Source organism: Haemorhous mexicanus, chromosome 6, assembly GCF_027477595.1.
Source record: "Haemorhous mexicanus isolate bHaeMex1 chromosome 6, bHaeMex1.pri, whole genome shotgun sequence".
NCBI lineage: Eukaryota > Metazoa > Chordata > Aves > Passeriformes > Fringillidae > Haemorhous > Haemorhous mexicanus.
The window spans coordinates 60,322,593-60,338,063 of record NC_082346.1 but is presented as its reverse complement, the minus strand read 5'-3'; the positions used below and the strand labels follow the sequence as shown (position 1 = coordinate 60,338,063).

Genomic DNA, 15,471 nt, shown 5'->3' with positions numbered 1-15,471 from the left:
AGAAAGATGACAAGAAATAACTAGAGGCATGTGAAAAACCAGCTTTAGCCTAACCCAAATTTTCAGCTCTTTCGACTGAGCCTTGGGAATTGCCTCTACAAACGACTGATTACATATGCAGTTGTTAATTAAAATTAAAAATTATGTAGGAAGTCAAAAGATATAGCTACTTGTTTAATTAAGCTAATGAAGTCCCTAGGTAGCTTTTATATTTGCTTTGCTCACTGCAAGTGCCTGACCTGTTCTGTTTTTGAAGCCATGTCAGCATTGACATGCCTCAGAAAAAGGCTGTACTTCTAGGATGGTTATGGATTGTGCCTGTGGGGAAGGAAGGACAGGGCAGCAATGGCAGAAGGGATGTTCTAGGCTCCAGGGTAAACACAGTCATCTCTTATGTTTGATCCAAACACAATAAAAAGATTCCCACTGATTCTGATGTGCTTCAGATCAGACTTCCCAGACTGGATTATCTGTTAGGGTATGGGAGGGGGAGGAAAAAAAAAACCTTGTAAACTTGTGCTTGTGAGATTTAAGGCTCTTGCCAGATGCAGTGTTGAAGATGCCTTTTCATTCTGGAGGCCCACCTTATCTACCTCATCTGGATTTTGGAGAGTGAGCAACTTGCAGGCAGGCACCCTTTGGATCTGCCTCTTCCCATCCTTTCCCGGGGCATGCCGGGCTCTCTCGGAGGCCAACTCACTATACCTGCTCTTCAAGTTCAGTGGATGCTTCAGCTGGGTGTTGATATGTTGCCTGAGAGATTACCCTCCTTCTGAATTTGTTTTCCAAACCTCTTCCATTGATGAATCATGCATGGCCAGTTTTTATTATATGTGTGAAGGCATGTGATTAAGGAGCCCTGTTTTGGTCTCCCTGCATCTGCTCTGCTCCTGAACTGATTTATTTTTTGTAATGCGGAGAAGGGGAGCCAATAACACCTGTCCTGTTGTTGGGAAGGATGTCAGCACAGCCCCTTTCTGGGGAAGGTGTGTGAGATGGTTCACTGGGGCCCCTCCTTGTGGGAAACCAGTCCCTGGCAGCTCCCTTTGAAGTCACGTGGAGCAGCAGGATCCCAGCAAGTTCAGGCATGGGGCACCATGTGAGTGGTTTGGGTTAGGAGTGGAGTTCCTAACTCCCAGCACAGTGTCCTGGCAGAGGCCTGTGCCTCACAGGGGAGGTGTAATGAAGCCATGGCTGAACTCCTCATCCTCACCTGCCCCTTTCCAGCTCGCCTGCCAAAATCCTCCAGCGCTTGTTTTCCCTGGTTGGGCTGTGAAGTTCAGCAGAAGTTAAAGCGTGTGCTTAGCTCTGGGCCAACATCCTGTGCTGTGCTCACAGTACAGCTGAGCTCCAGCAGTTGATCTTTTCCACACCTCATGCTGTGGACAAACGTGCTGCCTTCATTTCCTTGAGGGTGACTTCAGGATTTACTACACTGATAAGCACACTTTCCTCTCCCAGTGAGCCAAAACTTGGCCAAGTTACCTCTAAACTAGCTAGAAAGTCTGTGTTTTTCCTCCTGGTTCTTCCCTGGGTGACCAGGCTGAGGATGAAAGTGCTGGGGAGGGGGTAAGGTGATGATTGTTTACAGGTCTGCCTGCTAGTGGTATGATGCTGCATGCCACCAGTTTAGTTAGATTTATTCTGAGATCACTGCACCTCACAGCATTCACAGTATCAGGCAGGCATAGAATTTCATACTTCTCCTTTGCTCCCAATACAACAGGACTTTCCTTTGGCTTTGATACTAAACCTTCCAGGCATAAGCTTGTGATTCCCTAAAATAAGTTATCCCATGCCAGATCTTTGGCATTAGGAAACTTTGTACATATTACCCTTTGATGATTGTGTCAAATACATATGGATGGTTACATTCCTGTATCACTTCTCTTATGCTATGGTGTAGGAGCTCCCCCTGAGCCTCACCTGTGCTGCCTTCAGGCTGTTGAGCTTCTCTGAGCCTATCCTGCTTTCTTTAGGAAAGAATATCAGCTGCTTTGTTGGCCCAAACTGATTTCATGGTCTTCTTTGGACTTTATTAACTGTGTTGAGATTAATACTGTGACACCCTGTTTCTCTGTAACAATGTAGGGGTTTTGCCTTTAATGCCAATGCTGGGAAATGAAAAACAGAGAAGAAGTGAGGAGCAAAACTTGGCGTCTGCGTGGTGCTTGTGTTCCGCCCCCGCTGCTGTTGGGAGGCTGGATCCTGAGGGTGTTTGCTGGTGCTGGGAGGTACTGGCATCCCTGGAGCTGTGCCAGCATGGAGTCAGGGCTTGGGCTGCCAGCCAAGGTCGGGTTATCCCTTCCATGGCTGGAGGGCCAGTCCTTTGGCAGCTGCTCCCTTTTGAAGTGCTCAGGTCTTATTAAGTAACAGAACATGGTGAGAAGTCCTCTCTGCCTGTGAATGTAGGTGCTGGTACTGGAAATGCTTTGGTGACTGGAAAGATTGAAGGAGGGTTGAAATCAGGAGTTCCTCCTTTTGGGGGGACAGTGGGGTGCCAGACTCCTGCTCGGTGGGTCTCTGGTTTCATCTGGTTCAGGGCAATTTCTGCATGCCCAGCTCGGGCATGCTGTGTCAGGAGAGTTTCCCACAGCGTGTACATCTGTGGCTGCACTGCAAGGGTGAGAGCGGTGCTGAGGATGTGAAGGTGGTGCTGAGGGTGTGAAGCAGGGGCAGAAGCACCAGGAGCTGTGCTGCAGAGCTGCCTGAGGTCACCCTCAGGGCCTGAGCAGGGTGCTGCCTGTTCACACCCAGCTCAGCTCGTGGGGCTGCACCGGCACTGTGGGTCCAGTGAGTGTGAGCAGCTCACAGGCGTCAGCTGCTGCCAGCACGGGGCCACTCCAGAGTGTGACCATGGCTCTGGGTGTCCCCATGATGGTGGGAAGCGCGTCCTGTCGAGCAGGTGGAGTGGAGCTGCTGATGTTTCTCAGGCCAGCTCAGGTCTGTGGTCAGACATTTTCCTTTCAGGTTTTTAGGTCAGGCGTTATTTTCTGTTTCAGGCACGTTCCACATGTCTGAGAGTTATCTCAGGTGCTAAGTTGGCTGCTACTTAGCTGGTCAAATTCATCCTTAAAAGAGATAACAGCAAGTCCAAAAGCCACTTTTCCCTGTGGTCTGTTATTATTTCATTTCATTGCGTGGTATGTTAGCTTTTGTTGTTCTGTTGCTATCAATTTAAGACTAGAGAAACCCTTAAGACTGTCTGGTTTAAACCCTTGTCTAGGACAAGAATTCCCCTTTGGTCCTGCATCCATCCACATTGGTGTGCCAAAGTTTCAGCAGCTCCTGGCAGGCTGGGGCTTCAGCCTCATTTTGGAGCCTTTCAGCTGTAATTTTTAATTAGATCTCCCTTAGATGTTCTGTAAGAAGATATTGAGTGTAGCTCAAGTCCTCTTGGCTGAGTGCTCTTGGACTGTGGTACAACATGAGCACAGCTGCTTAGTAGGTGTAGGGGATTTGACTGGTCTTTAATCTTGGAGTCTGGAGGGGAGAGAGATTGTTTTATAACCCTCATAAATCTCCTGCTATTGCTTTCTGAATTAGTTTGTTTCTGTTTTGTAAGACTGCTGTAGGCAGAGGACTGTGCTGTGCTAGGGGCAGAGGAATCCTCTTTGCAGAGATGGAGAACGAGGTGTGTCAGGACTTTGGGCCAGATTTTCTCTGTGCCCTGTGTCAAAGGTGGGTGATGCTTTTGTTGGATTTCCTGGCCTCATCCCAGATGCTTGAGTCCTGACAATCCTTTGCTTTTAAGACTGAACGAAGAGTGCAGGATTTATTCCACATCCCACCAGACATACTGTGTGTCAGAAGAAGGGAGGAAGGATCCTCTTTGTCAGTGTGGAAGCAGAAATCTGACATATTCTGTATGGAGACTGGCAGGAATATGATAAACACTGAAGAATGACTTTGGAAACCTAAGTAAGTAAGGATTTTTTCCATAAAACCTGAATTCTTGGTATCCCATAAATCAATTTGAATTATTATATATTATTATATATTTTGGATAGGACCATTTCTTTACAAAGCTGCACATCTCTCCAGGGAACTGAAATTTAGGCAAAAATGATGCATGATATTGCTGGAGTTAAAATCTATTTGGGAAATGTCTTCAATATTAATGGAGACAGAGGGCTGTTCAAACACAACTTCCTAAAACCAGTGTAATATGCAGTGCAAACAAGCATAAAAATTAATATTGAGTCAAGACTAAATATTTGCTTTAAAATTTCTCTGTGAGACTGACTTTAATTATTTTTTTTTTTTAGTGGAGAATGTAGTGTCCATAAAATCAGCCTTTTTGTAGGATTTTCCCAAGCAGTTGTAGCCTCCCTGTTTTGTGTCCTACTGGTAGGAGTATGTGTGTGGCACCTTACAGCCGTAGCTGGAATCATGTGAATGAGATGCTTGCTCATTCTTTTTCCTGAAAATATTTCTTTTTCTCATCCTAACAAATTCTCAACAGTTTAAATAACAATTTTTCTACTTCTGCAACAAATTGTTGGCTAAGGAAATGTATGGCTGTGTGTGCTTCCCCTTCACTTACCCCAGAAGGCTGTTTTTTTCTGGGCTGTGTCAGCATTCTGTACCTTAACCCTGCAGAGTCAGCCCAGCTCAGGCACCTCCTCCCACCTACAGCTGTGCAGGTGCTTTGCTTCCATTTGTAGCTTGGCTGTTTGGCTTCTCTTTAGAGTTCACCTTTCTGTTTTTTCAGTAGCTTAACATTATTGCCTGTTAGGTTTGTGGCAGCAGCGTTTTTTCGGAACCAGGAGCAAATGCCTGGGTCAGGGGTGGTCCATAGCCCTGGCTTGGGGAGCTCAGGTTGATGTTGAGGGTTTATTTCAGTGATGTGCTGGGTGTTTACACTGGAGAGGAATCAAAGGGCTCACAGGGTACAGGAGGCAGCCTGAGCTCATCATCCTGTGGTTGTACAGGAGGAGCAGGGAGGGTCTGGATCAGCAATCCATTAATTCCCCCCGAGAGCTCCTTTTCAAAATTCCTGTTCTGCGCAGGTGATTGGTACCCACGAGGTGTGAAGCTCCTCTTTGCTAATTTCAACCTTGAAATTTGTGGGAATTCAGGGTTGCCTTGTTACTTCTTTCTTTGTTTTTGTTTTTTAACTGAGATTTCTGTGTGACAGCCTGACTCAAACGTCAGAAACCCTTAGCTGGTAAATGGAAAAAAAAACACCACCAAAAGCAAGACCTTTATTAAAAATGTATCTCAAAATGAAAAATCTACTCACCAAAAAATAAATGCTTTCTTTCAAGGACAGGCTGACTGATGCTGGGATTGAATCTCTGATCCCTAAAATTATGTTCTGTATCTCTATCTCTATCTAATTTAGATTAAACGACAAGAAGTCCTTAGGTAACAGCACCAACAGTTTTCTATTTCCTGTGGTTTAAGGCCAAAAGGTGATTTATGTAAGAAATCAGCATTTGCCTCAGCGATGGTGGTATTTTGAGAGACTGAAACAATTTCACTGAGGTAAAATATAATAGAGAGGAAATATCCATGTAATTCTTGAAACAGCTGCACATTGATATTTTCAGAGAATTCAGTGTTAGTCCTGCTTCATTTATCTCACAAATTGGAACACTATTAACTGTATTTATTTTTTTTTATTATTTTTTCACTAGCAAGGCTGAGTTTGTTCAGCACTTCCAGGAAAAACATAGGACTCAATTTCCTTATTTTTTATGGAGCCCTGAATGCTGAACAATTTGGGCACCAGATGCTTGATTTTATTTCTTTTTTTCAATTAAGATGTGCATGAGAATATATACACCTTCAAATATTATCAAATTTCTTCTTCAAAGAAACCAATCTTCTAACATTTCCTTTCCTTTTTTTCAGGTGGATTTGGAGCCAGAAGGCAAAGTGTTTGTTGTGATAACTCTTACAGGAAACTTCACAGAAGGTAAGGGCGTTGCTCTGGCTTGTTTCCATTCAGAGCTGGACTGGTCTGTGTCCCTGCCATCAGTTCCAGAGCAGTGCAGACACTTGGATTCTTCAGAGGCCTCGTGCTGTGGTGTGCCTGAGGTTTCCTGAGTGATGGGGGAAATCTGGAAGGGGCTGTTGGAGGCAGCTGGAGCTCTGTGTGCCCTCTGCTCTGATCTCAGACCTGGGGAGCTCGCTGGCAGTGCTCTCTCTGGTTTATTTCCTCAAAGTTGTCCTTCAGACAGGTTGTTTTTGTCCCTTTTGCTTTTCACCTGGCTGCCTCTCCAAGGGCAAGCTGAGGAGAAAACAGAGCATGTTTGAAATGGAACATGTTTAAAACATCTGGATGGTTTTTGTGCCATAATGGTTCACATCTACTTCATGACCATTTCTGTTTCCTGGGTTCACTTTGCACAGGAAGCTTGCAAGTTTTTAATGTGACAGCTGCCCTAAAAAAGTATCTGGGCAGACTTTTGTTTTGGTAACTACATTTTATAGTGTAATGGTTTTGATGTCCCTGTTGTTTATTGTGATACCATTTATGAGTGTGGATGTGAGCTGTGCTGCAGCAACCCAGGGAATCTCTGTATTTGTAACCAGAGAACAGGGAGAGTGCCAGGGTGTGCTGGGGAGGCCTGGAGGAATTTCTTGCAGGGATGAAAAGGATGTTAGAAATTGGCTTTAATTTCCTATGATAGAGCCAGTGATGGAAAGAGAAGAAACTGGAGGGCTTTTACTGACTTGCATCCCAGTTTGTATCCACATGCAGGAGTGCCATGCTTGGCCATTTAAAGCAGGGTTGAGCAGGGATGGTGGGCATGAGCATAAATCCAGAGTGTGTTTCAGACCTGTGCTGGTGGCTGAGCATGTTGCTAACAAGGTCTCAGAGATAAGAAATGCAGAACTCAGATGTTTGTACAGCTACTGCTTTCCGAGGGAAATGAGAAATGTTGGAAATAATTGACTTCTCTTTCCTCTGTTCTTGAGGATGTGTAGACTTACAGAACAGGAACATCAAAGGTGGCTCTTGGTTTTTTTCTTGTCTGGTTGTTCCCATGTATGGTCACATTTAGAGTTTCCAAGAAAAGTCTTAATCCAGGGCAAGCCTGATTGCAGATACTGACTTTTCCCAGTCATTGGGTAAAGGAGGTATTCATGAAGAATCAGGGGTTTCCCTCTGATACACAGAGGTCTTGTTCATAATATTATATTTAATTCTGCTTTTGTCTCTTTTGCTGGAAGTGTGGAGGCTCTGAATGGTATTTGAAATTTTAAGGGTTTTTTTTGGGAAAAAGTCTGAGAATCATTCATGACTTGAAAGCTCAAAAAGTGGCTTCCCACTTGTTCCCCTGATCTGGAGGGCAGCTGCTGCCACATCCTCCCTGCTCCCTATGACTTCTTATGCTGAGCTAGTTGTTTTGGTTATGGAAATAGCCAAATTCGCAGGGTCTCAAGCACCACTGTCTACCTCCAGTAAAGTAAAAGTCCAAAAAGTGGGCAAAGAGAGGGGGGAAATAGGGGGATAAGAAGAAAAATTAGCAAAACCCAAAAAAACCCCGACAAAACAATCAAGACTGGGGTTTTAGGCCCATGTGAGACTGCCCTGTTTTCTTTGTCCTGTTTTGCTTACTCCAAACAGGCAGTCCTGGTGGTGCTTGGACTTTACCTTTAGGAGGGGTGCTTTTTTGGTTTGATTAAAAGTTCCTCTGACCAAAACCTTAATTTGGGTCTGCTCACCTACAGCAGGGATGGAGGAGCAGGGTGTGACTCCTTTGAGTCTGACAGGGGCATTTGGGGGCTGTCAGGATTTGAGGTCACTATAACAAACATGCAGCTGCAAAGGGTTCAGTTCTTTGCAGGTTCCCATATGGCTCTTCTGTCCATCACTGCTACCCTGCTGTTTTGAGGCAGGGAGATCTGCCTGTTTGATGTGTTAAAAATACATGTAGGTTTTCAGAAAAAGAAAGGAACAGAGCAATAGGAAGTGAGGGAGGCCTAGAGAAATGATACCTGCCTCTCTTTATTTTCTCTGCTTGGATATACTTGCTGTTGTGCTAAGCTGTATTTGATTATATTAACTACCCTCATTCAGCTGACCTTTCCTGTGTAAAGCAACCAGTGCAAAATTAAAATGAAAATCTCCTTACCTTGGGAGGAGATTACCTCTCCCAGAAATCACAGAATACTCTGAGTTGGAAGGGACCCACAAGGATCAACAAAATCAAACTCCTGAACTGCCCAAGGTGACACATCCCTGGTGACCCTGGCACCCAGCTGGGGTAAAGGGAAGCACACTCTTCCCCAGCCATCTCTCTCACTGACCCAGGAGCTGTTTCAGTCCAGGCTGTTTTATAGAGAGGGTGAGGACTGACTTCTGCCTGCCATGCTTCAGGCATTGCTTAGGGATTGATTTCCTGCCTCTTCTCAAATGAATTTATTTACTCTCTTCTGGGTTTTCTTTATTTCACCCTTTTAGGATTTTTTTTTTTTTTCAAGTCATCAAAATTTTTCCATGTCATACAATTCCTTTTGAAAACTTTCTTATTCCTTTTGCTCTGGATATAAATATAATTTCCCCCCCGCAAGGGTGTCTTTAGCATTTCTTAGCTCTCTCTCTGTCTCTGTGTCTCCTTGCTTCTGCTCTCTTAAAAACAGTGAATGTGCCTTCTCTGAGGTGTGTTTTTGCTATGGATGTGAGGCATGTTGTCAGCTGAGGAGCTGGGAACAGGAGCAGGGTGCAGTGTGTGGGACCACACCAAGCTCTGCCCAGCCCTGGGGACTGCAGGAGCTGTGGTTTAGCAAAACCCAGAGAGTCCTGTTTCCCTCCCTCCCTGTGATCCATGTGTGTGCCAGGAACTCTGAGATAATCCACAAGATCTCAACTCTTGCAGGCCCTCTTTAAAGGGAGGAAATCTGCTTTATTGCTCTCCTACACACGTAGGGCTCTTGAGGTGCCCCAGAGGGTGTTGCTCAGCTGGTGACATGAATTCAGACCTGCTCTCCAGGGCTTGTTGCTTTTTCCCACTGATTACTGGTTTCAGCTGGGAAAGAGCAAACCCTGAGTTAGCTCTTCTTGGGCAGAATATGATTGATTTGAAATCAAAAGCCTTGCAGGGAGTGTGGGTGAACCCCTGCTGTGGTTTGTGCCTCTGGACCCCTGTGAGATGTTAGAAGAGATTCCCAAGAGCTGGTGATGGTGCTTGGGCCAGGCTGTTTGGCTGCAGCAAGGTCAGGCTGGACATTGAGAGGCCCCAGGTGTGTGCCTGCATGGATTGAACCTCTCCCCTTGCAACCCTGGAGTCCCAGAGCCAGCCCCCTTGCTTTACCTGCAAGGTGCCCTCAGTTTGCCACCTCTCTTTCTGTTTGCCCTATTTAATTCTGTGCAAAGGTAATTAAATTAATACAAATGAAGTATTTGACTGAATTAATGAATGAAGCAAGCCCTGTAGAAAACAGAGTGTTTCTATTTTAGTGCTTTGAACTCTTGCAATTTGCCTTTTTTTTTTTCATGTTTTCACTCAAAATGATAATTCTGGCTTGAAGTTCAGTTTTAATTTCATTGTTCTAAAATAAGTAATGGTTGTTTTTTTTCTTTTAGCGTCAGTAAAGACAATGACAAATTTGAGTTCTGGGCAAGAAATAGAATGACAAGAATATTGAAAAGCCAAGTGAGTCGGTAGAGCAGATATAGCACCTGTTACTAAATATTTCATGTTGGTAGGGTTTGCAGCAGCAAGGAATCATAGAATCATATTGGAAGGGACCTTTAGGATCATCTGGTTCCATCCCCCTAAGGGGGAAGCCGAACCTGCTTACCTACAGGTAACCTAAGAAGCAGGTTCAGGAAGCCCAAACCTGTTTCTGGACCAGGAAATGCTTCTTTGTTTTGCAGCTGGCACATTCACATGATTTGTCCTGAAACACAGAGACTCTTGGCCTTTTGCTGTCATTTTTCTTAGAATACATTTTTCTAACACAAAGTTTTTTTTAAAGAAATAGTGTTTTCTCTGACAGGTACCACTAAAGATCTGCAGACTTAAGTTATAAAGTGGAACATAAATATTATGTTAACAAGATCCTTGCTCTGCACTATAATGTAGCTCCTCAGCCCCATAAAATTTCTATTGACAGATCTGTTATCAGGTTCTTGCGTGACAGGGAGGAAAAAGAGTTTTACCAATCCTCTGTAAACTGCAATAACGACTGCTTTCAGCCCATCTTTTATAGTTAGGGGAATAAATACTGGAAACTAGGAAGCAGAAATAAAAAAAAAAATGCCCTGTGCTCATGCCCTATGTTTTGGGCCACTCTTCTCTTTTGGTTTACTGTCTCTAGCAGGGTTTTAATGCTTGCATTAGAAACCACCTAAAAAACCTGCTGGTCCAAACTGGACATATCAATGCAGAATAAGACCAAGTTCTGCTGTCCTTGGTTCACAGTCTGAGGACATGGAAGCCTTTAATGTATAGCCCAAAGTCTACTGTGGCAGAGACCAGCAAGAGACATGCATTTTTACACTCTTGTATTTTTTTTCCACTACCTACAAGTTTTTTCGGTGCTTTACACTTGTCACACCTGTGTGCTGAAGGCAAGGGATTTCCAGATCTACTCCATGTTGGTCCAACTCTGCATTTTCAGATGGAGATAGGTCAGGACAGCGTTGAGTCCCATGGGGGAGAAAATACACCCTGAGTGTGCCCTGAGCTCTTGCGGGGACCATGAATGTAATCCACAAATGCTGTGCATCTCTGTGTGGCAGGCAGGTGAACTGCAGTGGATCCCCAGCCTTGCTGAAAGATTTCAGTCAAGCTAAAAAATAAAATGCCAGGTTAAAAAATAAAAGGTTTCCAGAGGCTGATCTTGAAGTCCTGAGCAGGTATTGGTCTCCTGGAGGTCACACTCTGCACATCCCAGCAGAGGTTTATCAGCCAAGCAGGGGGAGCAAGAGCAGCTCTGTCCTTGTCCTGAAGTCTCCATGAGTTTCTTTTTTTTGTATTTCAAAGTGAAACTTTCAAAATGTGCACATTACATTTCACATGTAAATATTGCCGAGAGAACCTGGGAGAACTTACACCCTGGAACTCTGATATCTCACATGTCTCTCTGCCTTCTTTAAAAAAACAAAAAAGGAAACAAAACAAGGCAAGTGTGTTAAATTCTGAATTTTCACAGGGAAAAAATATTTCAGCAGGGAAGTAAACAAACAAAGCTGTTTATTCCTGGTAGCAGGAAGAGCCAGACCCTGGGAAATGAAGTGATTTACTTGGTGCTTATGGAGGGCCTGTAATGCAGAGGCAGGAGGAGAACAGCACCCAAGCCTGCCACATATCCACAAGGTTTCTTTTATTTCTCAGAAAATGATCCATGTGAGCCCCACAGCTATTGCAGTGTGTCTAAGGCCAAGAGATTTTTGTCAGTAATTTGTGACTTGCCCAGATCTGCCAACTGCAGAGATACCCAACACTGTAAAATTGCAACAAACAGCAATATCAGGGTTAACCTCACTTCCTCAGTGGGCTGTGTTTTGTCTGGGCTCTGAAACCTAGAGATAAATATGCAAGCTTGCAATCAGTGGGATTTCAGTGTTCCTGGCTGTAATGAGGAACAGAGGTTTCTTTGCTTTATTTTCATGTGATTCCTGGAAGAGGTGATGGTAGTTCCCAGGGGAGATGAAATTCCCTTGGCCTTGGAGGACAGGGCTGTGCTTTAGCTGGTGTTTGTGCTGCAGTGGGGCAGGATGGGGAGTGTGGGATGGAAGGAGAGGAACATGAAGCTATAGGAGGTGAGTGCTGGGATCCAGGGATGATGGAACAGCCCTGGTTGCTGCACCCTGATGCTTTTTTATGGCCATCCCTCTCTGGACCTAGTGTGGTTGAAGTCACCTGGATGATACCCTGGACTGGGATGAAGAGGATGCCCTGACAGTAGCACACCTCAGGCTGTGCCTGGATTTCTCTAGATCACAGTTTGTGAGGTGCCTGACTGATGGAATAGGTAAATTGCTGTCCAGAAGCCTCAGTGCCTTACCAGGGTCACTCTGTAAATCTGTGCCAGAAACTACAGACAAAAAAAATGCCAACAAAGCTATGCTGTTCATTTTTTCATCCATCTGTCTGTTTGTCTATCTATCTATCTATCTATCTATCTATCTATCTATCTATCTATCTATCATGTTTCTCTCTCTCTCTCTCTCTCTTGCTCTCTCTCTCTCTCTCTCTATATATATATATACACACACATATATGTATATATAAGTTCAGCTCCACCAACTCTCAAATTAGGCTGTAGCCAATTTAATATCCGAGTCTCTCAATTCTGGCTGCTGGAGGAGACTCCTGATTTAGGTGCTGCCACCCCAGTCAAAGGTTTTCCTTGTGTCTGGGTGCCTGGCAGCCCAGCCTGTCCAGCATGCAGAAGTCCTTGTCCCCTGAAGTTAACAAATGCTGTTGTGCTGCAGTGTTTAATTACCTCAGTTTACCTGGGAGGTGTTTAGGCATGGTTGGTGCTCCTGGGGAGACCCTAGGGTCCCTCTGGCTCCACAGACACCAGCAGGAGGATCAGCAGCATCAGTCCTGCTGCTTGGTGAGGGGTTGTGCAGTTCAGTCCTGCACCTCACTGCAGGGGGACAACATGTCCCAAATAACCAAGGGCAGAACTGGGTCTTCAGCATTAGGTGAGGTGGCATGGAGCTGCAGGAAGCAGAGCTCATCTTCTAGTGGTGCTTTAGGAGGTGAATACTCACACTTGCAATTTATACACCTCTGTTTTAGGTTATTCCAGACCATGCCCAGCAGAAAATAATGAGTTTCCTGCTCTTCAGTGCCAGCTGTTTTTGTTTCCTGGAGTGCTTCAGCAGCAATGATTCTGTTTGTTTTCCAGAATGAAAAGTCAAATCAAAATAGAGCTTTGAGCAAAGAGATCCTGATGTTTTTTGGCCAGGGTGACCTCAGGCTTGGCAGAGGCAAGAGAGAGAGGGATGAAAGCTTCTGCTGTCCCTGTCTGCTGTCTTTGGGGAATATTTGCTCATTGGTGTGGGATAAACTGCATGCCATCAGCATGGCTCGGGGTGCTGTGGACACCACCTGCACTGAGCCACCTCAGAGGCTGCTGCTCCTGGCACTGCCAACACTGCTGATGGCTGCAGATGAGGGAATGAGGCAGTTTCATAATTGAGGGTAAATCTGTCTGTCTGAAAAGGATGCTCTTGGGTTTCCCTGGGGCTGCCTTGAGTGAGGCCAGTTCTGTACCAGCTGTCTGGACTGGGAAATTGGAGCAGGGCTGTGGTTGGTTTTTGGGCCAGAATTCCCCCTGACTGAGCTCAGCCCTGCCCTGGGTGCTGCGGGGAGGCAGGAGGGGAGCCCCAGCAGTGGTGCAGAGGAGGGAGGAAGGCAGGAGGTCTGGCTGGGCAGGTGTCCTCTCTCCTTGACCCATCTTCTGAGACAAGGGACAAGGGCAGTGAATGGGGGAAACACTGGGAAAAGTTGCTTGGAGAAGTAATAGAGCCATAATGGTCTGGAAGAAATACAGAAATAAGGAATATAAGGAGAGAGAAAGAAGTAGGAGGCTGGTCTGGGGAGTGCTGATGGATGGGTATGGGCAGGAGTAGTCAGGAAGAAGCAGCTTAAAAGAAGCCCAAAAGGTTGAAGGAGGTGGGAGGAGGAGAATATGGACAGAGGGGATTATAGAGGAGCTGCAGGGGACAGGGAAAGGCTGCAGCAGCAGCATAGCTGTGACCACCAAAGCCAGTTTCTTGCTAGAGCCTGGAACTGTTTTTAATCCCAGAATCTCAGCTCTTTTCTGCCGTCTAGCTGCCAGACTCGTTGAGCATGTGTGTCTGTCACCAGCACTGATCCACACAGTCAAGCAGAGTCCTTTCCTGGCAAGTGTGTTCCCCTGTTAGTGCTCTCCTTTCTCCCTGGAGCTGTGTGCTCAAAACCACAGCCTTGCTGCTGAGCCAGGACCAAGGAGACTGCTGCAGTTCCAGCAGATGAACTTGCTTCCAATAATAACTTTCTTTGTTTATAAAATGTAGGAAATTGCCTTAAAGCCAGAAACCTTTTCATTTGAAGGATATCACTAGAAAATAAAACTCTCAAAAGTCAGGCAATGCTGAATTTTTGTGTCTAAAATGTGTCCTTCCTGTATGTTCACAGTACAAACTTGCAGATCACACTTGCGAGTCAGCAAGGATAAAGGCAGAAAAATGTTTCTTGTTGAGCCTGCCCAGAGTTCTTAGGAGTTCAGTGAAGCAGGAATCCTTACTAAATGATGGCCTCAGTCTGGTCCTCCTCCTGTTTTTACTTGCATTGATTCTGGTTCTGTATTTCACTTGTGCATGGGAGGCAAAGTGGGAAAAACAAGCCCTTCAAGGGAAAGGTCCAATTGCATCCAAAAGGGCTGATGACAACTTGAGCATGAAGGCCATGGCAGAGAAATCCTGTGTCCCAGGGCTGGAAAATGGCTGTGTGGGAAGGCAGTGCTGGAAGGAAAGCAGGGTGCTGTGTGACTGCTTAAATCTATGTGAGGGCTGTTGTGACCATCAAACCATGGGCTGGCTTTCATCTCCTGTCATTTGAGCCTAAACAAATTCCCTCCTGAAGTATTCCTTCCCTATTGAAGGACTGGGAAAAAAGATGAAGCGAGGTACAGGTTTTAGGTGTCTCTCCCAAAGCTGTTGGGGAAAGTGACTTTCTTCCTGCTCACCCACCTCTGCTTGTTTGTTAATTGAGATGGGAGAGCCCCTGGGAGGCAGGGTAGGAATTTACTGCTGTTCTTACACTTGCTGGAAAGGGCCACCTATTTAGGAGAATGAAATTGATGGTGTCACGTCATGGAACTGCTGACACCAGACTGCCCAAGCAGTCTGATGGTGAGTCACCATCCCTGGAAGTGTTCAAGAAACAGCTGGACATGGCACTCAGAGCTGTGGTTTTGTTGACAACGTGATGTTTGGTCAAAGGTTGGACTTGATGATCTTGGAGGTCTTTTCCAACCTTTATGACTCTGTGAGCCTGAGCCGAGGCAAGCAGCACCCCCTCCATCTGGCAGCCAGCATTTTTAAAGCTGTATTTGCTTGGATTTGGGACATCTGCTTTCGAAATCCCAGAGACATATTTCAGAAGTGGAGAAATATGTATTGCAGGGGAAAATCATGTTTGGGAGGAGATGAGGAAGGGGGGAGAATCAGATCTGGCTGTGTTAGCTGCTGGGAAGCTGTTGGGGCCAACTGCATTTCCTGAAGGCCTTGGGAAATCCCTCTGGGAAATCCCAGTAATCCCCTGGCACTGGGAGGGGCAGAGCACTCATGGTCCCTGCCATCTGCAGAAGTTTCAGGATGGATTGTGCCATCCCATGCCTGAGCACTGAGTACTTCCTTGCTGCATTGCCAAGGAAATTGGGGATGTGTTGATGAGAAGAGGTGCTGCTTCTTGGCAGAGCTCTTCCCAATAAGCTGGGAATACAAGAGGCTGAATTTATTTTTCTTGACAGATGCTTTGCTGTGGCAGTGTCTTACTCAGCCCATGGTGT

At 45.5% G+C, this 15,471-nt stretch overlaps 1 protein-coding gene across 1 annotated transcript in view; it reads left to right on the top strand.

Annotated features, from left to right (window-relative positions):
* Positions 1-15,471, top strand: part of PRKCH (protein kinase C eta) — a 113,326-nt gene that overhangs the window by 20,949 nt on the left and 76,906 nt on the right. Inside the window, exon 2 of the mRNA XM_059850521.1 lies at positions 5,860-5,923. Coding sequence (XP_059706504.1) covers positions 5,860-5,923 — 64 coding nt within the window. The remainder of the gene's footprint in view (positions 1-5,859; positions 5,924-15,471) is intronic.